This window comes from Oreochromis aureus, linkage group 17, assembly GCF_013358895.1.
Source record: "Oreochromis aureus strain Israel breed Guangdong linkage group 17, ZZ_aureus, whole genome shotgun sequence".
Classification (NCBI taxonomy): domain Eukaryota; kingdom Metazoa; phylum Chordata; class Actinopteri; order Cichliformes; family Cichlidae; genus Oreochromis; species Oreochromis aureus.
The window spans coordinates 16,581,328-16,608,129 of record NC_052958.1 but is presented as its reverse complement, the minus strand read 5'-3'; the positions used below and the strand labels follow the sequence as shown (position 1 = coordinate 16,608,129).

The 26,802-nt window shown below is 39.0% G+C and overlaps 1 protein-coding gene across 3 annotated transcripts in view; it reads right to left on the bottom strand.

Annotated features, from left to right (window-relative positions):
• syt1a (synaptotagmin Ia) overlaps nucleotides 1-26,802 on the bottom strand; it is a 205,659-nt gene that overhangs the window by 31,542 nt on the left and 147,315 nt on the right. For 2 of the 3 annotated variants that reach the window (XM_031746337.2, XM_039601535.1), the window contains 2 exons: nucleotides 9,349-9,521; nucleotides 5,691-5,816 (listed from right to left, as the gene is read on the bottom strand). In XM_031746337.2, the coding sequence (XP_031602197.1) occupies nucleotides 5,691-5,816; nucleotides 9,349-9,521 (299 nt within the window). The remainder of the gene's footprint in view (nucleotides 1-5,690; nucleotides 5,817-9,348; nucleotides 9,522-26,802) is intronic. The other variant, XM_031746338.2, reaches the window with a different exon arrangement.

The window sequence follows — 26,802 nt, the reverse complement described above, 5'->3', positions numbered from 1 at the left end:
TTGTTTTGCCCGACTAACAAGGTAGAATTTATAGAAAAAGCACTTTAAATATAGAAAAGCAGAAAATTTTGCATTATCTCTTTTGTGTCTGTAATCACATATGCATACTACAGTTATTGTTCTAGTTTTAAAAGGGTAAATAAAAAGTGAATCATGAACAAACAATGTTATTTTCCTTGTGGCTTTCAAGCAACATAAATGCATGTCATTAGCATGTTATTACAGGAGGTTTCTTCCTGTTAAAAGGGAGTTTTTCCTTCCCACTGTCGCCAAAGTGCTTGCTCGTAGGGGGTCATATGATTGTTGGGTTTTTCTCTGTATGTATTATTGTAGGGTCTACCTTACAATATAAAGCTCCTTGAGGTGACTGTTGTTGTGATTTGGCACTGTATAAATAATTGAATCGAACTGAATTGAATTGAATATATGGAGAAATTTCTGAATTTCTATTTCAGATCTATTTCAGAACTTAATGGACATTTCTGGTAAATATGAATTTCTCTGTATGTAGACGGCAACTGATTTTCAATTTTCCCCAATATATCACAATTAACGGTGTATTAGCATGATTCCCAAATTGACCACCAACCTGATAGCAGACTCGTGTCATTGGATCTCATTGCCGTTTTATCACCTTCTTGATGCCCCAAAGTTGCTTTGAAAACAGCAGTTGACCGTGAGTGGCTCCAGACCCTATCAAGTTCATTGCACATGGTCGTTTTCCCTAGCTTCACTGTAGCATAACAATTCTGTTTTCTCTTTGTTTACCACGCACAAACTTGCTGCACTTCTCTCAAACTTGACATCTAGATCATATGGACAAATAAAGCTAACCATGTCACTACAGCAGGCTAGCACCAATAGCGAGTCAACCCCATCATTATAGACTCTCAGGTTAAAGAAGCAAACTTAACAGCAATAAAAAAACATGTTTACAGCCCAGTACAACAACAGTTTAAGTCCATGTGGATAGTTTCTCCCTTCATAACAACTGTACAACAGGTGTAAGGCTTAAAGCTTTGAGATGTTGCCTTTTTGATTGACTGCGTTGACTGCCTCTTTGGATGCTGTAACAGTCACAATTGTGTGGTGTCTCTTTAAGACAACCTAAATTAAGTGTTAGTGATGTCACAAGTATGCACCAGTGCCCTCTGTTAGAGTATGGGAGAAGCGTGCTTGCATGTGAACATGTGGCCTGAGATGGACCTTAAAATTTCACCTCCCAACCTCTAGGTAGAGTTACGGGTTGTAGAAACACTGCGCTTCATTTATGATAAGACAGCAGCCTTTCACCCAGGCCTTGTAAGGTTGGTGAAGAGAGTGTGTATTAAAGTACAAGCACTGTAGAATTCCCATTACCAGTGTTTCTGCCGCCTCCTCTCAACCACTGAATACAACCCACATTACAATGCACAGTAGCGAATTGCTGTTAGACCTTACCTACACTAATTTAAATCATTACATTATACATTTGGTTTTTTGGTTAGTGGTGCCTTTTGGAGCATAATGTAAAAGTAATTTAGCAGTTACCTCTGTGCATTGTTCCAATACAGTTTTTAAAAACAGCTTGGTCACCAAGCCTGCTAACAATTAGGACTCCAAAACACCAGCCTGATGACAGCCAAAATTTAAACATCTGACTAACCATTACACCTCTGCGATAAAGCAAAATAACAGTGGTTATGTGTTTGCACATCTGTGTGGGTTTTTCTATTTAACTATGGGACTCTAGCCCTCTCACAGCAAACAGCTGCTGGTATTAACCCCCTTTTGTTTATATGTTACTCTTCAGTCCAGTGAGCAGATGACCAGAATGGGCACTGGATGGTGATTCAGCTCTTGGCACCTTATCTTCGGAGGGCTTTGTCCCAGTGCATAATGCCTGTGCTGTGACTCCACACACATGCACACACTTCCAAAGAAGCCCGAGACGGATTTGCCGTCCTGAAAAATAGTCTGCTAATGTGCAGAGGCTTTGTGTGTTATTTTGGAAATGAACTGCCTGGGGGGTATTCGGAAATAAATAATAAAAACCCAATAATATGAATGATTTTAAAATTCACATATCCTAACTGGACACAATGCCGTATGCCTGCTCTTGACCTGCAAAGAAGAGCAATGAATATGGTAATGATGTTGAAAGTAGGAATGACATTCTAATTCTCTCCCTGCTGTGCTTAGAGGGCTCTTTGTGGTTCATTTGCTGTGTATTTGCCTCATGTAGCCGTGCCGCCTCTCCCTAAATGATTTGGATCTTTTACAAAACCTTTCGTCTCATTAGTGTATAAACCCAGTGTCATCAACACCAGGGGCAGCAGCCATTTGTGGTGGTTAACAGACAGAAACAAAGCTGAGATTTCTTTTGCCACGAGGACTTGACATTAATCTGCAAGTCTTATCCCACTCAGCCTGATCTCCTTGCCTCGGTTTTGTACACAGACACACCAGCGATTCCTTCTTTTTCTTGGCAGGGTGGAACATTTACTGACAGAGTTTTAGGCCATTGGGGGACATTTGAAACGCATACAATTAATTAGTTATTAGCGCTTACGGCGGTATCTTAAAGGAGAAGCAGATTTTCGAATATCTGTGACAAATTAGTCAGAGTTGTCTGTGAAGCTTACTGATGACATTTTGTTTCCGGAGGCAAACAACTCCACTGAAACAGGACATTTGGGGTTCATAAACATGGCAACAGCATTACTCACAATCCAATAAACTGACTGGCTGGTAGTAGTAGTAGTGTGCTATCTCCCCCCCCGCCTACTACTTCAGGAGTGTCAAACATAAGGCCCAGGGCCCACTGGAACAATTGTTGGAAAATTTTAAGGGCATACATTTTTTACTTTAAACTGTATTTTTATGTTTTAATACTTTTCCTACTGATAAACACTTTATTTAATTAAAAAAATATCTAATATAGAAATTTACTGTGAAATTTTTTTTCTCTAAAGACTTTTCTGTGAATCGACAAAAAACACCCTTTCAAGTTAATCCCAAATATTTGTGCTCTAAGATTGATTTCATTTCCTACTGACACATTTTTTTTTTATTATGCAGATGACATACTGCTGAAATTAGACTTCTTTTCCTTATGTTGAGATATCTCAGGATTGAATCTGTGGTCAAATGTCTCCACATGGACAGAAATGAGACTTTAACTGGTCCTACTTAAGATGATAGTAGGTTGTATGTGGTTTGACATCCCTGCTGCACATATTTGATTCGTTATACCCAAGGCTCCAGCAGAATACAAATCTGACTGTGAAGCTAAAAAACAAAGTGAATATCATTCACTATTTAAAGCCTTTTGCAAAGGCCAAAAGGAAAACCTAGATACTTCATTTCTAGCTTGGCAGCTAGTGTAGATATCCCCCCTGTTCACTTATCCTTACAGGGGTGTGTAAAGCAAACTCATGATAGGAGGATAGTCGTGCTGAATTTTTACTTGCCTCCATAACAACTGTATTTATATTTCTAATTTTCATCTGTATCTCCTGAAAGATTTTCTCCTGCAAAAAGGAAACCTGTTCTTTCACTAACTCCATAAGTGTTACGAGAAATTATGCTCGAGTATATAAAACTTCAGTTTAGGTAAGTAAAACTCCAGCTTAACATATTGCCACAGATATCGTCCCCACACCAGCCCTCTGCATGCCCTCCTTCACTACATCCATGACCCTCCTCTGTGGTTTTCTGCTTTTCCTCCTGCCTGGAAGCTATAGCGACAAAATGATAATGGCTTAAAAATATAGCATCAATCCACGATATGATGCAAACTGTGTTTTTTCTATATGTGACATTGGAGGTGACGATTACTGCCTTCATACTTATTTCTAACCAAGACTGCCAGGTGCGTGTGGGGTGGGGATTGCCCCACCTCCACTTTACACCATTGTTCTACATTTTCTAATAAGTGATCCAATTTTCAATTATTCCCGTCCACTCAGTTCAGTGCAGACGTTATGAAGTCTTTTTGTGTTGTGTTGACTATTTTTTTTTTCCACTCCAAGAGCCCCTGAAATTTAACCAGACTTCAAGAGACAACGAATACATTTTTTAATGCTATTACAAGTCATGCAGGTCCAATAGGAACAAATTCAGCGAGAGCAGCTTTCAATTTTTCTAAAATGTTACATAATAAATAAAGTAATAAGAGCGTGTTATTTGTCTTGTTTTTTTGTCATTTCTGCACAAATAGATGCACTTTTGTATTAATGCTTTTACACCTTAGCATGTCACTTTTAAGAATCTGTAACTTCCCATTTCTTTATGTACGTATGCGTACAAGAAAGAAAGATGGTGGTGTTGGCTTGTAGGTAGGTGAACCCATCTTTCTATGGCAAGGTTACTTTTTAAAATCCCTGCTTTCAGCCTCTCCAGACGGTAATTTTGATTTTACTTTTTGAACCCCCACCACCCGCCCACTTATCAAATGAAACTGCTGCCTGTGTAACTACAAACTATCCCAAAACCAGACGCTTCTTGTGTTTGCCTTTAAAAGCAATATGCCAGTAATAACAGGAATTTCACACACAGCATTTAGCCAATCACCCGTACCAGTTCTCCCAGGGCAGTTTTTTTGGTACTCACGTTGATTGCCTGGCAAAATAAAAAATAAAACAAAATCCTGAAGGCCACTGTGCCTCTGCACTGTGTCCCTCGCGGGGCTAAAAGTGGGTCAGATAAACTGCCGCCTCCCCTCAGGTTTTTAGCTCTGCCTGTTGTGAGTTTCACTGGCAGTGAGTCGAGCCCGGCTTTTCTCAGGTCACCGTCACAAAATGTGAAAACTGTCATCCATTCATTACGCTTGAGCTCCACTGTGGAGCTTATTACCTGTGTAATCAAGAACCTCATAGAGACCTGTCAGCGCCTCCCGCTACATGACAGATCAACTCTGTGAAAAGCAATATTGTCCACATAATATCCCTCTTTTATGAAATGACTGCTTCTCTAACAGAAATAAGGGGCTGGTTGACTGAACACAAATAGCATCTGCACAACATAATTGTATTAGCACCATTACTGTCTTTTGTAATCTGTGATTTGATGAATATTTCACAATTTAAACACAAACAATTGTTGAATACAAACCAGAGAGAGACGTAAGATCTGGGCGAGCATTTTTGGTGAAAAAGGTGGAGGTTCCAACACCGGTGTGTAGAGGAGCATTGTGTGTTACCAGCTAATCTCTGGCTGTCAGTTCTGCTTAAAATGGGGAGTTAGCTAGCCCAGTGAGGGACAGTGTGTTCATGCACCGCATCTATTATCTGTCACACAACATCTGGCACCAGGAAGTTGATGTGCTTCCTCATTCTGCTTTTTAAAACTCAGTCGCTGGGAAAAAATAAAGCAGATGGATATCTGCAGGGGCTGTATTCAATCAAGTAGAAAGAAAGAAACAAATACAGAGACAAACTAAATCCCAATAGTATACTGTATCTTTACCAGGCTCGATGGCAAATGCACAAACTCGACCGCCATGATATATCCCTGTGAGATTGCTCTCAAGCTTCGATGATCAAGCAACTACGAGAGGAAAATGTTGTGCAAAACCTGGTTTGGGTCCTGTTTATTCTCTGGAGAGATGCAAACTTGGACCTCAGAGGCTGGGTGTGGCCATACTTACAAAGAAGGATCTTTCTCAACAACGACACACACTGAGAGAGATTTGGAGAACAGATCCTTACCGTATTCTCTGTGAAATTGTAATCCAGGGAGTACTGTAATTTGCCCAGTTTCTGGTCCTCCTTGGGCTCTGCCTCTTTCTCCGTTTCAGTCAGCCCTGTCTCCGCATCCTCCTCATCCTTCAAGGCCTGAAGGAGACACCCACCAAGAGTCAGTGTCGCCTGTTTGCCGCTGGTGCTAGCACCCTGCCAGCCATTCCCCGCCCAGGTCCTGCCACTGGACCTACTCCTGTAAAAGCTCCCACTTGTTTTATGGTATACAAGGGAGAGGGGAGGGGGGGGGGAGCAAGCACTAAAACACCATAGCAGTTAACACCAGGACATGCTGTGTGATGCACTAAAACCCCGGGCCTGGTCCCCCGATGGTGCTTTTCTATCAATCTCTGGGTTTTTCAGTCTGAAGGGGGAGAAAGATCAAATGATGGCGCCAGAAATGAGAATGGGCAGGCATTAGTGGAAGAAGAAGGGTGGAGGGTGGAGAGAAATTAGAGAGAGATGATAAAAAGAGGCAGACAGAGAGAAAGAAAGAGATGCCTCTAGAAAAGATCATAGTAAGACAATTCCCTTGATGTTATTTCAGGCAGATCAAGTCTCTGGCAAAAACACATATCAACTGGGAACTGTCCGAAGTGGCAGAGAGTGAGAAGTGAAGTTGCCCTTTCCTAGACTGACACTGAGGTGAGGATAGCAGGTGGTGGCTCTGGTGATAGTGAAGGGGGTGTGGGGGGGTGGAGGAGTTTGTTATAAGAACAACATGCGATTGAAGAGGCAAAGACTAGTTCTCAAGGTCATTCATTCAGCATCAAAAGTTGCCTTCCAAGAAGTCTCTTTCACTAGGCATGCAGAGCATTCTCTGTTGTACAAAACAGTGCTCTTATGTGAGTCCCCATTCCCAAAGTTTGGTTACATCCTCAGACATACAGTCGCATTGTCATCATAGCCCTAAAGGTTGAATGTTACCCCCTACGCCGATGGTAGCTAGAAGCATCATGCCAGCGGTGGGTGGGTAGATGTTGGTTAAAGGGGTTGTAATGTACCTCCCTGCTCCAGTTTGTCAAGTTGTGAAAGCAAAAGGCTGAACAACACTGATTGGTTTTAAAATTTGCCACTGAGCCACCTGGTCTCTGTCTTTGGTGAGCAAATCCAGTTGGAGCCTTTTTTTATTTCCTTTCTTTTTTCAAAGACAGAAAAAGAGAAGCGGGTAAAATGATTGAGGAAATAATATTCCCTAATTTAACGAAAGTGTTTCCTTTAAACCAACTTGTATGCAACTTTGCTACACCTGGGTTGACAGATGTGGTTGCAGATGCTGTGAAGCTTCCTTTTCATCACTAAGCTTCAAAAGAGCTTTTACTTGTAGAGCCTCTCAATCATTCTAGTTTGCTTGCCACCACTCGTTTGAAATGCAAATGAAAGATTCAAAAGGCAGGAGACTTTAGCTTGGCACGAGGATCAGTGTGGTTCAACCTTGTCAATGCGCACCTAGTGTTTCTTTCATACATATATATGTGCATATGCAGCTTGCACACACATATATGCAGTCGATATACATGTACTGTATGCATAGTTACATATATTTGGTTCTATGGGAGTAGTAGTTGTTTTCAAGAGGCTATAAAAAAAACGTCAGAGCAGCAGGCTTAAGAAGATCCAACAGCAATTAGGAACCTACCGCCAGTGACCATCCCGAACAGTCATCAGACACAACACAGATAAGGAGGACATAGAAGGAAGAAACACAAATTAAAACAACCACACACAGGAGTTAACACACCAGAGTCTGGGCACACCAGGAGAAATGACCGCCTGCCTCGGAAGTGGCAGATTCACCAATCTCAGAGATTAGCTATTAGGGTGTCCAATAACTGATGTCTTTTATTTTGATTAAAGCCTCTTAAATTATAATTTTAAAAGCTGGATGGTGCAAAGACGGGAAGACTATTGGACATTAATGAAAACTCTTGTAATCTAACATGCTGCAGCGCTGCGTCGGATTGGATGACCTTGGTGGTTAATGAAGTTTTCCGCTCTTCACTATTATCCAAGAAAAGAAAAGACTCTTTAACATTTAAGTTATAATTGGCTCTTTTTCAAAAAAGAAGTCAGTCAAATGAACTAAGAAAACAATGTCAGTGGTTTCCGTCTACGTGGGTCCGACAGCAAGGGTGTTGCAGCAAATTAAACACACTGTGTGCACGATTCCACCGAGAACGGCAGTATAACGACGCTTTGCTGGTGCAATTAGTGTGCTAACTCCATTTCAGGTGTCAGCGTGTCACCATTTCCTCATTCTGTGCAGTTGAAAAGTATGAGTTTCGCCATTTGTGTATCGTTTGGTGACGTCATTTCTCTGGGTGGATACCACTTCATTACACAGCAAACGTTACTCACACTCTTCAACAAGTGAGCAGGTCCTCATATGACCAAAACCATAAAAAATATTCAAAGAATGAATGAAAAGCACAAAAATTATAAGCAGGAGAAACAAAAGAGACTGAAAGGTTCTCTTAAATCTGAAGCCTCCTTAAGTGACTTTAATTTCCTTTAGTAAAAAACAAAAAAGGCTGAATGCAACTCTTTGGCTGCAATAAACACATAACACACAGAAAATATATGTGGTACTGTAGCAACTCTTGCACCAAAAAAATGCAACTTATTGAGAGCTATTCACTGTTATTAGTCACGTGACTCCTGCACAGTCCTGGATGGCAAAACACGGGAAAATCCAAAGAACTGCAGCATAAAAATGTCAATTTTCCATCAGTTTCAAGCCACAAATAGTTGCTAAAAACAGTGGCAATGGTTTAAATATATCATAAGGAGAGTCCTTCTCCCTAGACTGCCGTGTTTATGTTTTTGATGTAGGGGCGCAAACTGTTCTGTTATAGTTACCATTCCAGGGTAGTACTAACAAGATCTAATTTTCATATACAGTAACAATGTCATAATATATACACGTAATCCCTATGACCTCCGTTCAGACAGTTTTTTTCAACTCTTAGCTCTCTATAGTGCTAAAGACAGGAAGGGGATGTCAGACACACATCCATGACTGTGAATATTGGTTAAAGAAGGATTATTCATAAATGTAAATCATGCCAAGCTATGGTAGTAGAGCTCAAAATTAAAATATATCAGTGGAAATTTAGCATACTATGTTTAAAAGGCACAACCTGCTGGACAAGAAGGATTAAAAGTGGTTGGAATCCGTGTTATACTGTTAGCTTTTCTAGCCACTGTAAACAAACTGAGTCACAAACTGCATCCAATTAAAAAAAATAACAACTTATATTTGGGTGGAAACAGCTAGAAGACAGCAGAGAAAAAAGTCTTGTTTTGCCATCCAGGTGGGCATTACTATGATACTATGATGTCACGTGGAAACTATGTATATAGTTGAAAATGTTCTCTTAACGAATCAATGAGGTGGTGAACTAACTTGTAATCATACAGAATCAGATTTCCTAAAATTGTAAGAAAAAAACAAACAAAAATATTTCAAACACAGCAAAAAACATGAAACAGTAAACATTACTGGATTTATTCATTTCAAACAGGATTTATGAATCAAATATTTTGAAATTAAGCTTCCTATTCAATTAGGATTGTAGGGATGGTAATTTTTCTGAATTTTAATAACAAAAGTTAAAAAAGTCGTTACCTCGGTTTTGGCCCCATCTATGACGTCCTTCATGTTGATGGCATTTTTGCCCTTGTCTTTGCCCTTCTTTTTGTTTTTCTTCTTGAATATCCATTTTTTGCAGACACAGAAGCAGCAAGCTAACACCAGGATGATGGCCACAAAGGCAATCGAGACGATGGCCCACGATGGCACTGTGAGAAGGACAAACAACAAAGAGATGTTCAGAACTAGGAGTGAATCTTGGAGGCAAGTGAAAAACATTTCAGTGAACACTCTGAACCAAAGACCTGAAAAGTAGAGATTGTACCAAATTACAGGTGAGATAAAAGCAGGAAAAGCGTGTGTGACTACAGAGTTGGTACAACAGATCAGCACCTAAGTCCATCAAAAAGTGTCAAGACTCCTAAAGATCGGACCTGACTGAACGGCTTCAGCCAATTTAGTGGAAGTAACAGATGTTGGCATTTTCCACTTGCCATTTAAACAAAAGATTCTCAGACAGCTGACACTTTCACGGTAATCACCGGCAACACAGAACTTGCTTTGGAGCGAGAGCTGTGGTGAATTGGCAGGGTGTGCCTGAGAGGCATTAGCAGAGGTGTGACCATGACAATCCACTGATGCAGTAAAACCAAACAGGTTCACGGGGCTGGGGGGGGTTGCTTTCACATTGTTCTCATCCTCTAAGCTTTCATATTACCTTTAAAAATTTAATTAATCTTTTGTGTTTGGATTTAAGGTTTATTTTTAAATTTTCCCAGAAAGACTGCAGGTTTAGACCGAAACTCTCCTCAAAGGCAAACCTCCTGAGCCTAATCTCAGTGGTTATATTAAACCTGAACATTTTTAAGATAAAAAGTTGGAAAATAACTTTTTGGACCAGGCTGTCTTCCTTTTTAATTTAAATATTTTACTTTTCACCTGTAAGTCAAATTTACAATGGACTAATTTTGACCTTTTCAAAAGAAAAAGAAAGAATGAAAGAAAAATGCAATATTATTATTTTTTCCAAGTCTATCCCACCGTGAAAACAGTATAATAGTCCATCAATGGTTCCACTGACCCTAATGTTTGTGCCAGCAGGAATAATAAAGTTTATTTTATTACATATGCCATTGCTTGTTTGATTCTTTTTTGCACAATTTGGGATTTTTATCCTGATATTAGATTGAGAGATTGAGGAAAGTTTATCCGAATCAAATTCTTAATTGTAATTTAGAGACACAAAAAGGGCTGACGACACACCAGAGGAACGTCTTATTTACTGCATCTGTGCTGAATTAAATAAAACAATACCAGCTCAGTGTTAGTGTTAATTGTTTTAAGAAGTAAATTAACTTTAAACCAGAAGCTGATCCGTAAAGCTAAAGCAGTTGTTCATCCTCCCACAGGTAACTTGTACTGTAACATCTGTTTATGTAAACGTGCTACCTAAAATGTCCCTATAGAAATAACACATTGAATAGGAATAATTCTCAATTTTGCTGCTTTTGTTTTTCATATTTTTTATATAGTTGATGCTGCTTCGCATCTTGTTAGTGTAAAAATACAAAAACATAACAAAAAGTAGCCAATTAGTGTAAAAAACATGATGATTTTCCACGTTTTTGAGTCAGCAACCACCACTGTTCTGTTCAGATCAAATGTTAGTACTAGACAAAAACAAAAATAACAGCATGATATATTACATGCATCATAAAAAAGTAGTGAAGTAAAAACACTGTTTTGGAGAAGAAAGACAAAAGACCAAAAAAATGCTATTTTTTGTATCTAATCACTGAGATTTAATGAAGTTTATGAGTCAGTTTCAACCATTTGAGCAGCTCTGATCCTCAGTGGTGCTTCTGGATGGTTCATCAAGATTATTTTGAAAGTTTCATGCTGGGCAAAGTATTTAAAATAATACTTTTACATCACACTTCCGTAAGCACTTCTTGGCAACAGTTACTAGTTTAATCACTAATTAGTGATTAAATATCGCCTAGATCTGATTGTGGCAGCAGAATTTGAGTAAAATAACAAAAGAAAAACAGCAGGAGCAACAACAGAAACTTAATTAATTTAGTGTCACCTAATGATCTTTATGCAAGTTAAAAGTTTGGAATCGAGAGTTTCGAGTTTGTCCTTACTGCCCTTAAAACTTCCTTTGAACATGTGATTTCTCTACAGCACACTTGCAGATACTGTGTTCAGTTATGATTAAAACTGTTCCTAACATGAAAAAAACAAAACAAAATGCACTTTCACTGAGGTGGCATACGAGTCGTTACTTTTCCTTCTACCATATGCTACTGGCCTGCACTATAAGCCTGCCTGGAGAAATTGGACAAGCAGCAATCAACACTGTCACACTGTCAGACGCTCAGCTCAACAGCACAGTGACAGCCAGCTGCAAACACGGTGACACCTATCTCAACTATAGCCAGCAGTCAGCTGGCGCTGCCTGGTGCGGACACACAGGGATAGAGTGTACACCACACAAACGTAACGATGGAAGGAGAAGTGGGCGGTTTTTAAGCACCGGAGGGACAGCATAAAGCCCAGATGCAATGAAAATAATGAGAGGCCTCACAACAGACTTCCCCGTTCAGCTGTCACAATCACTGCTCCTTGACTCTACTCAGCAGATACCAAACACCTGGCAGCCCACTCCTCATTTTAACACTGAGCAATAACAAACTTTTTAAGGAGCATATTTTCTGTGTTAATTCAGGCCAGCCACAAAGCCAGGCTCAGCTGCAATCAGGGCAGATGGGCTCATCTTTATAACAAATACAGTTGCTACACATCTGCTGCTTTGCAACCCACTCCCACTTAACCTCTGACCTAAGTCATATCTGTTGTCACTGATGCCTGTTCTGTTCTTGCTGCTGTTCTCCACAGCTTAAGCGTTCAACGCCACCAAGAGAGAGCAGAGAGGTCACAAAACTCATCCATACAACCAAATATAAGAAAGGAATTGGGAGGGGCACCAGACAGATACAATACTTGTCATTCTCTTAAATACTACAAACTAATAGAAAACATGAGCCAGCCCTATGAAGACTTTATCTGGAAAAACTCCAGAATGACCCATCAAAACAGAAAAGCGTATTACGAACTCACTCTGGGGTTTTGCTCACCAACATTCAGCTGCGGTTCCTTTGCTGAGGTCCAAGGGGGAGGGGGGAGAAAGGGAGAGAGGAGGGAAAGAAATCGATTCTTTTGACAAAATCAATAAGCACTCTCCTCCAAGGAAAAACAGTGAGTGATGCTCTAAAATAACTTCGGGATCTACAGCTTTGGCCTTGCCTTGGAGCAGCGTGGTAATGGAGGTGAAACTGGATAGGCCTCGTTTACAATGAGCCAAATAAAACCAGGAGTATTTCCTTTACAAACTTGACACTGTGCACAGAATAAACTCTTAAGCCGGGAAGTGTTTGCTTTCTCACTTCTTAGACACATAAGGCTGTTTTTTTTTATTGGGAATTTGTCAGTTTTGTTATATTTATGAAGCAAGAAGATTCAAAGGAATTAATTACACATCACTCGTGAAGAGAGCATACTCTGAAAACCACACCCAGTTTAGCGGTCCACAACACGCAACTATGGGCAGTAACCATGGGTGGGCTGGCCGACAGGGAGAAGTGGGATACTTCCCGGTGACCTGGGGGGTAGCATTGTGCCATGCTGTGAAGAATCAATGGATCACACAGAATCCACGCATCACGTGCAGCTCACTTGGCCACAGACTGTGTTCTCTCACTGTGGTCTCCACACGAGTGCACATGCTAAAGACATCTCTTCCTCTCTGTAAGGAAAGTAACGTGAAGCAGGAAATATCAGACACGTTGATGAGATAAAAAGGAATGATGAAAGCGGGAGGGAGAGAATGAAAATTAGTGCAAGTTACGAGTTAGTCTAAAATAGGAGCTAAAACACTGTTTGGCTGTTCCACATCCTTGCAGCTCATGACTGCTTTCAGTGAACGTGTGCATGAAGTTTTCTGGCTGGAAAGTGTGAAGTCACTCTATCTTAGTCACTGTTTAAAAAGTCTACTTTATTTCTATTGCTCCTCTCTCTTTATATATTTGTAGGTGCAATGACTGGTGTATTCCTAGTGAGTTTAAATGGTGCACCCACAACCACTGCAAACGGAATGTCGTTATATATGCATATGCATATAATATCCCAACAATTTATCTGTTTTGTATTGCTTATGCAGAGTTAAGGGTACTTTCCTCTTTCTTATAATGTTATTAGTGTAATTTACAAAAATTTGACTAATTTGACCCAATAATAAAATTGAAGTTAAAGCTTTTGGCTGTGATAATTTGATCATCCCTTATAGGTGATAGCCTACATAATTAACATTCTGGTCACTTGCTTGTCCTTGAGTTTAAAAGCCCAGCCTGAATTATTGTTTGAATCGACCCCTCAAGCCTTTATCTTTACCCTAACCATGTCAGGGGATTACTTTATCTTCTTAGTATAATGATCATAGCATTTGTATGTATATACCAATCACACAGCAATCATCCTGCCTTCACTTTTCTCTTAACTGTACTATATTAAGGGCTTAAAGTGTAATTAACTTCAGCCATTTGGCACTACTCAATGGTAAAAAGTGCACAAAAAATGCACATTGTAGCATTTTTAATCTAGTGAGCGCTGTTTAATAATTCTCCAATTACACCTCAATAAATGATTTGTTTACCCCTAAAAATTTAACATTCATATTACATTTATTCCAAAACACACCTTTGTAATGACTGCCTAATTGGAAAAGCTGGACCAGCGGCATTTATGTTTCATGATATGCTGCATGATTAAATCTCAAGAGAAATACAGTACAGTGCAAATGTTTTGAGCAATACTTTGCCTCCAAGGAGCCAGGCTTTCTTGTAATTTTTAAAAGTGGTCTTGAGGAATAGTTCTCCATGCTTTCTTAAGTTCAGACTGAATTTCTCGTTTTCATTCAGTTCCTTGTACTTTACCTTTGTCAGAAGAAAGGCTTTTGTTTGTTTTGTTTGGTTGTTAAGACCCTTAAATGATTCATAGATCATTGTTAAGCTTAAAAAAGCCACCTAACTAAAGGGATGAACCAGTGTTGTGTCGACAAGAAACTGGAAGAAGGTATGCCAAATTACTGGAACTGGGCTGAAAAATAGTGGCAACAGATCCTGATAAATGTCTGCTTCAAACTATCATCAGTAAACAATAAAACACCATCAGTCATGGACTGGTCTCCCCAGACCCTGGAACAACGCTATCCAAGCAGTGTGGGATCATCTTAATAGAAAAAGGACAAAAAAGGCAGCCAACATCCCAAGAAGAGCTTTGAATGTCTTTCGAGAAGCCTTTATAATGTGATCATGCCAAATATTGACTTCCAAACTGGTTAGAATTGTACAAACTCACTGTTTGCCTTATATACTGTATTTCTATGTATATTTGCAGATGTTTCAATAAATCACTGCACCTATTTCCCCCTTTTTTAAGCAAAATATAAAGAAATTAAACTCATCTTTTTCACAGTACTGTAAGTTGTACCTTTATAGCAGGAGTGTGGGAACTCCAGGCCTCAAGGGCCGGTGTCCTGCAGGTTTTAGATGTGTCCTTGATCCAACACAGCTGATTCAAATGGCTAAATTACCACCTCAACATTTCTCGAAGTTCTCCAGACGCTTGGTAATGAACTAATCATTTGATTCAGCTGTGTTGACCCAGGGTGATATGTAAAACCTGCAGGACACCGGCCCTTGAGACCTGGAGTTTCCCACCCCTGCTCTGTAGTTTGCTAGAAGCTTATGAGAATATATAGTGGCATTTTTTAGCATCCAAACAGGTACTTCTAGCTTCCACGTATAAATGCAAACAGGAGGTAAGCTAAGGAGACAGTATTGTAATGGAAGTGTCAGAGATGTGACAAGTCTGTATTACAAGCTGGCAGATCACAACGATAACAATCACTAAAACTAAAAATGTGGATTTTTCCCCAAACGGAAGCAAAAATTCGGAATATATACAGAGTAAAATCTTTTTTTCCCCCAATTCCAAATGCTTACTGTCATTCTGGCATTTCATCGACACTCAAAATGCCTGATGGAATGTCATTTAGGCGCTAACAGTCCAATCAACGCATGAAACCAGCCCTTATCTTATTCATCAAGCATGCGTCTTCCAGTGAAAGGCACTTCTGTGTTCCTTAATTAAAGGAACCTGAGTCCCAGAAAGCAATAAAAGCATTTCCTAATTAACTACATTGTGTGAGTGTCTTTTCTCGAGAGAGAAATAGAGCGAGAAAGTGAAAGGGAGAGAACAAGAGGGAGTGTTGCCAGCACACGCACTTCAACACTTCAACTCCCAACACTTATCTCTCGTTCCGCCATGCGACATGGCATGGAAAATGGAGTTTCTCTAATGGGTGGGTTGCGCATGATGAGATCCATGTTTGCTGTTCCTCAAGGCTGAAATCACTTTTCAGCTCCGTCAACAGAACAGCATGCCGGTAAAGCAGAGCCCTAAACAGTGAGACACCTTCAAAGTACTTTAGACACTGAGTCATGTAGTTCAGCTTTGTACATCTGCCTTCACCTCTCTAATCATTAATGAGATGAAAATGAAGATGTGCAGATTGTACATTTTGTTACATTTTTTAAACTTTGTTTAATCCTATCAAAGGGCTCTGAGTGACAGATCTACATCCTGGTAGAATAGTGAAACATAATCTGGTACAAAACTTGAACTCAAAATATTCTGATGATTTCTCTGACACATTACCATGCTGGGTTTTAAGAAGATATTATTAGAGATCATTTTTTCGCAGTGAAACGAAGTCAAAGAGCAATAACCTCAACATAAAGGGAAAAACTAATGCTTCACTGGCTGACATTTACACACACTGTAGGTGTTCTAAAACTGACTCCATAGAAAGGAGTATAAAATACTGCAGGACTGTGAGTCATTCTGACAGTATGTGGTGGTTTGCTACAGTGAATAGCATCAATAGAGCCTCATGAGAAAAGAAAAATGCATATCAACTTTCTGTAAATGCCTTTAGCTAATGCATCCTAACTGTATGTTTTAGGGCTTAAGTGCTTTCTCTTATTTTCTTTCATATGCTTTTGCATATACTGTAAACATGGCCAGTTTCAAATGTAAATGTCAGCGTATGCACAAGTAATTCCTGTAAGTCAAAAGTTCCAGACAGGCGCCGTATGATATCGGTTAAAAATTAATGTCCTCAGTTTGGTCACACTGGCACAGAAGCCCCACCCACCTTCTGTTCAAACCTGTTGCTTATGAAGGACAGCCAGTTAGAAGAAAAGTGACTGAAAGGAGCAGAAGAAGCAGTTTGCATATGAACTGAGGGACTGTACCGTCCAGTGTGTGATTTTTGAATTATGCAAAACCATTGTAGTCAGTCTACAAATGAGGACAATTAAAGGTTAATGGACTGATTCTTAAATAATTTTTGTCTATGCTGCCTGTGCATTCAAGGCACAGGATCTCCTTTAATGTGGTGTTTCAATAATGCTAGTCATGTCAGAGCCATGGCTACAAAAAGTAAATGTACGTTTTGAAAGTGACACAAAAGCACATCAAACTAAAGAAGTTGTTCAAAATCAAAAAAATAAAAAACACCAAAACAGCGAGAAAAACAGGGGAGAGAAACAAAGGCAGACAAATAACAAATCAGTATTTAAAAAGCACTTTTCACAGACGTGTAGTTTCAAACCACTGCACAATCAAAATAAAAATGAGCAGTAATCACAACAAAACATAATAGAAAATTAAAATGCAGTCAATAGCAATACAAAACTATCATCAAGCATCTCAACAAAAGCTTTGTTAAAAAGAAACAGAAATGTAAAATATATTTTTGATGAGAGTCAAAGCCCAGAAAAGAATCAAATATTACAGCAAGATTAAGAATGCTTTGTGTAACAGATGAACAGAGGGAAGCAAACGTTTAGCTGATATTTGGATGTAGTTCAGGAGGAGCTATAATCATCACCTCAGTCTTGTTGGAATTTTACGCAAGATAATTATGGGAGAGATTGTTAATAATTTGGGATAAACAGTCATCTAGGTTGGACAGATGGTGAGGTCTAAAACTATTATACAGTCAATCATCATCGGCATAAAAATGATAAGAAATGTTATTAAAAGATCAAGTGAAGGGAGAATGTAGAAAGAAAATAATAAAGGACCTAGGAGTGAACCTTGCAGAACCCCACAGGTTATGGAAGTAGGGTCTATAGACTATGGGCTATTTGTATGTATGAGGAACTGTAAGGAGGCAAAGTATAGGTTGAAACTATTAGGCCAAAGTAAACACTCAAGTCAGTGCTTGTGATTCAACCAGAAGTGCTCCACATCACCTAAAAATATGCAATATTTTTTTGGAGTCTACATCAAGATCCACAGAGCAGATGAGAATGATGGGAAGTTATATTATGTTAAATCAGTTAAATTATGGAGCATCCAGTCAATTTCCATAATAATATTGTGAAGACTAAACTAAAGGAGGGAACAAAACCTCATCAGAGATACTACGTTAAAATCCAGTAATGTTACTAATCCAGTGGATTCTCCACGGAGAAACAAAGAACCCAATGACATACAAAAAAATGAATTAACAAAATAAAATAGGAAGTGACTAGAGACTGACATGAGACTGGAAGACAGAAATACAAGCAAGGACACACAGCGGTGCACAGAAGAAAAAGAAAAAACATCTGAAACACAGGAACAGAAACTACAGACACTGACCATGAAAGTTTGAGAATAATTAAAAATGATTAAGAATTATTATTTATTACAACTTGTTTTGTTTTTAAAATTATAGATGCCATTTATATATGCAATACATTAATACATGGATTATTACCAACATTTTGTTTACACTCATCTTTGGTTTTGAAATCTTAACTTCATGTACATGATCTGCTGTACGTACAGAAAATAAATCCATGAATATAAATACATTTATTAGATTAGACTATGCAATTTTGGGAGAATTTACAGTGGGACTGTTGCTACTGGCCGGCTCGGTCTGTAGTTTTTCTCTGGTGCAGCTAAAAAGTTGAACAAAGTTGAAGAGAGATGGCTCATAAACACATGGGCACAAGTGTACAGTACTGTACCTGCAATAGCAGCTATTATGTACCTAATGGAATTGATCTAAATGATGGTGAGAATTTCTGTCATACAACTTTTTGCATTGAAAGTTCATTCACCCTCACGTTTCCTTTGCTGTAGTAAAGATGTATGCTATGATGTCTCTGTTCTGACTCATTCTATAATTAAAAGGGCTTCTGTTGAATTCATCTCTTTGCTCCTTGGAAATACAAAGCACTTTACATTAGAGAGAGAAGCTTCACAAATGGACAGAGCTGGACCGATAGATTTAAAAGGGTGGGGTGTGTATGCAAGTTTTATACTGCATCTGGGTTATAGCCACACTGATCCAATAAGACAGAACCCTGTTGGTCAATTAACCTTGGTATTATATCTTGTTATGCCTACGAGTCCATGCCCTTTTCCCCGCTGTGGCTCGTTTAAGGAAACAATACATCTGCAGCAGGGAGCATCATCCAGCGTTCTGCAACAATGACTCCCTATGCAATAGGTGGGAGCTGATTAAAATGAACCCTGCACTCAGAGTACCTTTATATGCGATTTAATTTAAAATCAGCAAGTCTACATCTTTGTAATTTGGTCAAATTAGGAAATGCTTTTCTTTCCTGCCTTTTATTCAGTTTTCTACAAGAAAATTCTGATCCACCAACATAAAACAAGCATTGATGGGTGCCAGACTATCATTGTTTACTCTTCAGAATTATTTGATGACTCTAGACGTCTTTGGCTTTGCTCATTTCTGCCAAACCCCAGAACAAGCTGAATCCCACCAGTTGGCAGGATTGGTCCCTCAGGTATCTTATGAAACTATTTTTGAAGGTTGTCATATTGTCAGCAGATATCCTGATATCAAAGATATAGTGAAGCCATATGCTTACATTCGCCAGCACACACAATAACAAGATAAGCCCAGGCATGTCTGAGAGTGAGAGTCGCATATCAGCTTACATAATGATTTAGTAAAACAGGAGCTACTTTGCTAAACAGGCAAGAAAACAGTTCCTGCCTAAGGTGAAAAAACAAACCTGTTTCACCATTTGAGGGAAAAACAGATGAAATCAGGTACAATCAGAACAAGAGGGAAGACGTGCTCGCTGCTTTTGATGTGATGAAGGTGGTGATGAATCACATTTTCTTTAACATCATGTGGATTGCAGGGTGCATGTGCCCTGTTTTCCTGGTGAACACCTGGCACCAGGATGCACTATGGGAAGACGTCAAGCCAGCAGAGGCGGTATGACACTTTGGGCAATATTTTGCTGGGAAACCTTGGGTCCTTCCATCCACGTGGATGTTACTTTGACGTGTACCACCTACCTAAGCCGTTTCACAGACCACGGACACCCTTTCATGGAAAGGTTATTCCCTGATGGGTGGGGTGTTCTTTGTGCCCTGCCACAAAGCAAAATGGTTCAGGAATTGTTTGAGAAGCACAACAAGGAGTTTGAGGTGTTGACTTGGGCACCAAAGATCTCAATCCAATCAAGCATCTGTGGGATGTGCTGGACAAACACGTTTGGTCTATGGAGGCCTCACCTCACAACTTACAGGACTTAAAGCATCTGTTGCTAACATCTTGGTGCCAGATACCACAGCACAACTTCAACTGTCTGGAGCCTTTACGGGTCAGGACTGCTTTGGCAGCAAAAGAAAGACCAACACAATATTAGACAGGTGGTCTTGATGTGATACCTCATCAGTTCAGATTTTGTTAGGATTCAGTAACTTTGACAAAATGTCCAATGCTATTAATTCTGTATTATATTCTCATCAAAAAGGCATTGGAGCTGTGGTTACTGAGTGCTACTAAAATAAAAATCACCATTTCAGTGAGGGTTTTTGTTCAGCACAACAGTGAATGTTTAATTGCCTTTCATAGCAACAAAGCTTCAGCACAGAGACTCATAAAATACATTTGATCTCTAAATGTCGCCCTCATCACTACCTTGATCTCTCGGGGTAATGATGCAGAAACTTTCCCAGATATGTTCATATGTGAGAATACAGAGGATCTGTTTCGCAGAGAGCTGATGTTCTCAGAAAAAGAGGCTGCTGGTGGTTGAGCACTGATCAGGTTGTGGTTGGACCAGCCCCTGATGGTGTCTCGTGATGGGCAAACTTTTGTAAAGCGAGGGCAGAGAGTAGGCAGCGAGGCTTGTTGCCAGAGCAGCAGGGAGGCAGAGATGAATAGCTCCGTTGATCCACCACCGTAATCCCCTTTAATAAACTCTGCTGTCTGTTGAATGTGAGCTGCCACAGAGTCAAAGAAGTTGAGACAGTTTAAAACATTTTCTTTAGCCTCGTATCAGATTACAGCACCATGTATTTCAGTCTTGTAGTCTTTTAGCTGCAGCCATGAGCTTTATGAGACTTTTCTCTATCAGGCTCAAACATAGAGACAAAGTCGTGCTATCACAGAAGGCTTTTAGTCAAAGAGTCAGCTCAAGTTCAACACAGTTGTATTTACACAGTGCCTATTTACAGCATTAGTCACTTTAAGTTTTTTTTTTACTGAAAAATGAACACACTAAAATATTATATGTGTTTTTTTTAGATGAAATTAAAATGTGTTCTAATTAAATCCGACCATCTTTGTTTGTCAGCATTGTAAACATATTTGTGCTGTCGACTGTCTAAAAGCAGAATAAAAGAAAAGAAAAAATATGATCTTTATTATTAATTTTCCTGAAATGTCAGTCGCCTGTCTGTGTTATTTGGACTAATGGCTGGTGGAGCCAGCAGCCATGGATCAAACAGCCTCTGTGTTCAGAGGTTAATTGTTATCAGGAAGTAGAGGCTTGGGTGTTTAGAAAAGTTACTCAGAAATTCAATGCACTGGGTTCCTTGGAGGCAGCTGCTGTGTTCAATCAGAAGTCGGAGTGTGGTTTAATGTGTGTTTGGACGTGTGTGCTCATATTTATGAGGATGTGAAGGCTCGATTATTTGGAAAAACTCTAGCTGAGATGGCTGTTTGTGCAAAAGGACTGGGGAAAGTACTTTAAAAGGAAAACTTTGCAATCTATGAGTTATTTGCACTGGAGGAAGTTAAACTACAGCAAAGCTACTCAATGGATTCTAGTTTTCTTAAAGTTACTCAAAGTACCTTCAATTGACAGTACACATGTGTTCTGGTTAATAGTGCTGCACTGCACCTAGACATATAAGTTTTAAACTGAAGAGGTTAGTAAAATTAAATTACTGTGTGGTAGCTTTGACTCATTGGTCTGACCATGCTGATTACATCGCCTCCAAAATGGCAAAAAACATTTTCTCTTTCCAGAAAATGCCCTGCATGTTCCCATTTTGCCCTGACTGATGTTGTGAGCTGATTGTTCTGTCACATCTGGAGTACTGCCCAATTATTTGATCATGTGCTGCTGAAAACATCTACAAAAAACATCATCTTGTGTAGCACAAAGCAGCCAGGGTAGTTCTAATGGATGCTAGTGCTTTGGAGATGCATAAACAGCGATTCTGGGTTACTGTGAATGATAAGTAATGGGAAGTCCTCTGCTGTTCATGAGAACTGTTTAGGTGAAAGTTACACTTGGCCATGAGCAATAATAATAATAATAGCAAAATCTAATAATAGCATCGTAATAACTACACATGTAAATGCCTTCTTAAGTTGGCAGTCCATTTAACCCTGTAATACCAAGTGTATCATATTTAAAACACGAGTATTTTCAGATTTCTACATCATCAATGCGATTTTTTTAAACCGTTAACGTCTCATATGACATGTCAGTGCTGCTTCTGTGCAGCATTGCTGTGTGTATTTCAATGCCCCCACCATCCACCTGTAAGCTCCAGGAAAATACTTCTCAATTTATATGTCAGATATTTGCAGGGATGATATGTTTAAAGCCCAGAGACTGAACTCTGACTGTCTTCTGCTGCTATAATAAATCAACATCTGTCTGAACTGTGCAACTCTGCAAAACCCAGCAATTTGTTAACAAATTTCACTGAAACAAACTACAAATACATTAAATTCCACCATTATTAAGAAATAGCACGTACCAACTTTTTCGAATGTTTGTTAATAAAGAGCAGCAATCAATACTTAAAACTAACTGACATTTTATACATTCAGTTTACCTCTACTAGTTCCGATTCCCTGATGCATTAATATACCAAAATATGTTTCTCGTTCATTGCCAAGATTTTTAAGCCTCTCCTCAACATAAGAATCTCCCTCTGGGCTATCACGGTCAGTTTTAACACCCTCACATTCATGTGTGTTCTTAGATTTGTGTCTGACGTCTTTAGAACAGAGAGTGTATTTACTCCAGGCTTGGACTGCTCACGAGTAACAACATCGTTTTTGAACGACTCAGTGTCATGTATTTACTCAAGTAATGCCGTGGCGGAGGTTTATCCAGGATAACGCTGTCACTGTGTGAGCACTAAGCAACACCCAACTTTTGGCCATTTACACAAAGGTCAATTGTGTGGTGGTGGCGGCCTGACGAATGGGTATACTTGCACATCAGTCAGGATGAAAGGGAAAGGGGGCGGGGCTTGTCAATAGGAGTTGAAAAAGGCATTGATAAACAATACATATGTCTTCTTCATTTATTGAATTTAAGTGTAAATTGAACAGCTAATAATAAAAAAAGATGAAAAAGTAATTAAGCTACTTGATTCTCTTACAAATATACCAGTAGCAGTTAAAGTTTAATCAGATGTTTGTCACTCTACTTTATTATTCATTTGTCATGGTATTTAGTATGTTTATGCAGGAAAAATAAAAATTGTGGCAGGATTTGAATCTTTTCTTGGGTTTACATTTTACATTTTATTTTATTGCTCCTTCTTCTTCTTCTGATCAAACAAAACAACCAATCTGAAGACAAACTACTGAGTTAGCAGATTAATCGCGTAATAATAAATTGAAACAATATTATCTTAAAACATGCTGTAAATATCTTTAAAAAAATGGCTTAAATTCACAAACATTTACAAAGATTTTGCTTAAAGTGATGGGCCAAGACAATATCGTCGCCACAGAGAATTCAACATGTTCGGCCAGTGAGACCATGCAGATTTTATTACCACGTGACCACCTTTATTTAAAGCATGCAGGTCTTACACTGGGCTATAATCCCCAAAGAAGATCTTCTGAAGCCACAGTACTGAGGCTGTGCTGAGCACGCAGCAAGCCGGCTTTCTCCAGACAGTATCGATATTCCACAGAGAGAGAAAAAAACCCTCGCTGCTTTTGACTGAGGGGATGAGGTGAGAAAAACAGCAGTAAGACCCCGGTCTGATTTTGGTGAACCTTTCATTTTGCCTGAGAAAAACCAAAGTTGGTATAATTTACTTCTTCAAAGTACAAAATTTAAAAATGATATGAATACGAGTTATCTGCTCCACAACCTAATGAGACATGAAGAAGCTGTCAGGCTTCAGTTGTGTTGGAACTGCAGTGGGTTTCGGTGACAGACGTTTAAAGCCGAGCCAGGGGAGATATAAACCTCAGCCAATCGCAACGCTGAATAGCGTTGATCCCAATCATTCACCCACCGCACCACAAATGTGTTTTCATTTTGCATCAGCGTCTCATTTAAGCCCACATGGAGCTAAATCTCTGTAGTTGTAGCCATGAGAAATATTTGAATATAAATTATAGCTATTATTATTTTTTCACACAAATATGCTGCCTTTAACAAATAAATGTTCCTCCGTAGAAGGTGAAATTTTTCATGCACTATTAAATCTCAATGTGGGAATATGACTAGTCCCGTTTGTGTCGTTGGTGATGAAACAGGGCTTCTCTTCCAAAGAAGCCATTTCCTGTTGAGGATATTACTTCCACGTGAGCCCGTGGATATGTCTATATATAGATTTCTGCTGAATGCAAACACAATCAGATCTCCAGGCAGTACTTTATCCCGAATGAAACACAATGATAACTGTTTTCCCACAAACTTTATGCTCCAAAATTTTCCAGGAAAAAACGAAAACACATTTAAATGTGAAAGAAGAGATTTGGTGATAAAAGAAGAAGAGGAGGAGGTATTATATCTAAGAAAATAGAGAGTTCTGACTGAATGCTCTACTGAGGCAGAAAAGCAGAAACTCTAACCGCAAATAATAAAGGCTGCTGTGGATAATTTGGTGATACATCGTGTCAAACACTTGAGTTATTGTTGCCAGATGTTTATTCCGCTCTTCAAATTTGAGTACGCCTTTCTTCTTTTTGGGCAATTCAGTGTTAAATGTTAAATGCTGTTGTTACTACTTTGACTCAGAAGCGCCACAAAAACAAATGAATAAGTAGATAATCAGGCCGCCTGGTTCACTTGAAGCTGTCGTCAAAGGTCATCGGTGACACTGGCTGCTTTTTGTGCGTCACCAGCAAATGCTCACTCACAACCACTGCTGAATCACTTTTTAGTCATGCTTACAGCACAGTCTTACTAAATGCACTCAGATGTTTGTACTTTAAATAATAAAAGTCATTATAGGTACTAACTGCGAAAACAGAATTTAACTTATTGTGTTTTTTACGAAAAAATTTTATACTATTTTATCGATACAGATTTCCGTTAGGACAATTTGTTACTTCTCATGGCATCTGTCATTTCTGACAGAAATTTCACATCGCATGTAGGAGTAAGTAATCCTAACAGTAGGAGTATTTGAGTAATCTATCCATAAAATCCAGTGCTTTAAGAAGATATATTTAGTGTAACAACACAGAACTTCATTTTTTGCTGAATGACGGTTGTTTAATTGCCCATTTAAAATCTTGTGTTATGGTTGAAAAATATTTCCAAAAATGGAAACTTTCACTGACGGTTGCAACGTCATGAGGTGCGACCATCTGCTTGATGTCCTTAATGAACATCTGCTGGAATTTCCAACAGGTGGAAGCCCGTTTACAACATTTCTTTTGTTTTTTTGGACATCCTTTTATTACTTATGACAGAATTGCTGAAATGATCTACCATGTTGTACGAAATGCAAACTAAAGTAAGGTTGTACTTGCAACCTTACACTTGTTTTATAGTGGTGGGTTTTCAGGCTTTTCTAGTTAAGTTTTATTCTTACTTACAGGTAGGTGTTTTAGTGTTGTCACTGGCATGTAATAGTAATCTATGAAGATGACCTCTGGAGTACCTCAGGGGTCTGTCCTTAGACCTCTTCTGTTCTGTTTGTACATGTTAGCCCTGAAGCTTGACATCCACAGGCATACTGTGAGTTTTCACTCGTATGTGGATGACAGAAAGATCTCTTTGACAGTCCTGAACTTAATGCACTGAACGACTGAATCCAAGATTTTAAATGGTTGGTGCCACAGAACTTCCTGCAGATAAATGTGGATAAGATGGCCATAATCGTTATGTGGCCTGATGCATTTATCAGACTCACTACAACAGACCCGAGGTCCTCTTCTTTAATGTTGGGTCAATATTTAAAAAAACAAACAAAAGAAAACCCAGCATCATTTGTGATAACGACTTCAGCCTGAATAAGCAGGTCAATTCAGTTGCTCAATCTTGGAGACTTTGATCCATAATTTTATACAAAAGAACGTTTACCTCTTTTAAAGATAAGTGCATGTATATTTTGGTGAGCTTGCTGTCATCTTTCAAGTCCATCTTAAAGACATGGGGACGGTTGTGGCTCAAGAGGGTAGAGTGGGCTGTCTATCAACTGAAAGGTTGCGAGTTCGATGACTGGCTCCTCCATACAACATGTTGAAGTGTCCTTGAGGAAGATGCTTAACCCTGAGATGCCCCTGATGCGTCCATCACAGTGTGAGTGAATGAATATTAGGTTGAAAAGGGGAAAAAAGCACTTATATGAATATGTGTAAATGAGTGAATGAGGCTTGTAGTAAGAATGCTCTTTGAATGTTTAACTTGAGTAAAAAAATTGCCATGTGAATACTATTTACATATTTTTACAATTAGTCCTTTTCTGTCCCTCTACTTTGAGTTATTTCTATGTTATCATTTTTTCGTGATCATTTTTATATAAGTTAAATACATATTAAATATATATTTGCTGTTTTCCATTTTAAATTTCAAACATCCCTCACTTTAATCTCCTTAAGCTGCCACTGTTCCTATAGCTCATTTTATTTCATTTTAATCTCTTTTTAAGTGTTTTATTGGCTGTTTGTTTCCTATCTTGTGTTGTGAAACACTGTAACTCTGATTTTGGAAGTTGCTATATAAATAAAGTTTATATTTATTGTTATATGACACAAATGGCACTTTTGCATGTCTGCAAACTCCTCGTACATAATCAGAAGTTTAAGGTTCGTATTAAAATCACATTCTGATGTATGACATCAGAAAGTTTCCAAGAAACCCCAAACAATGTAGCATT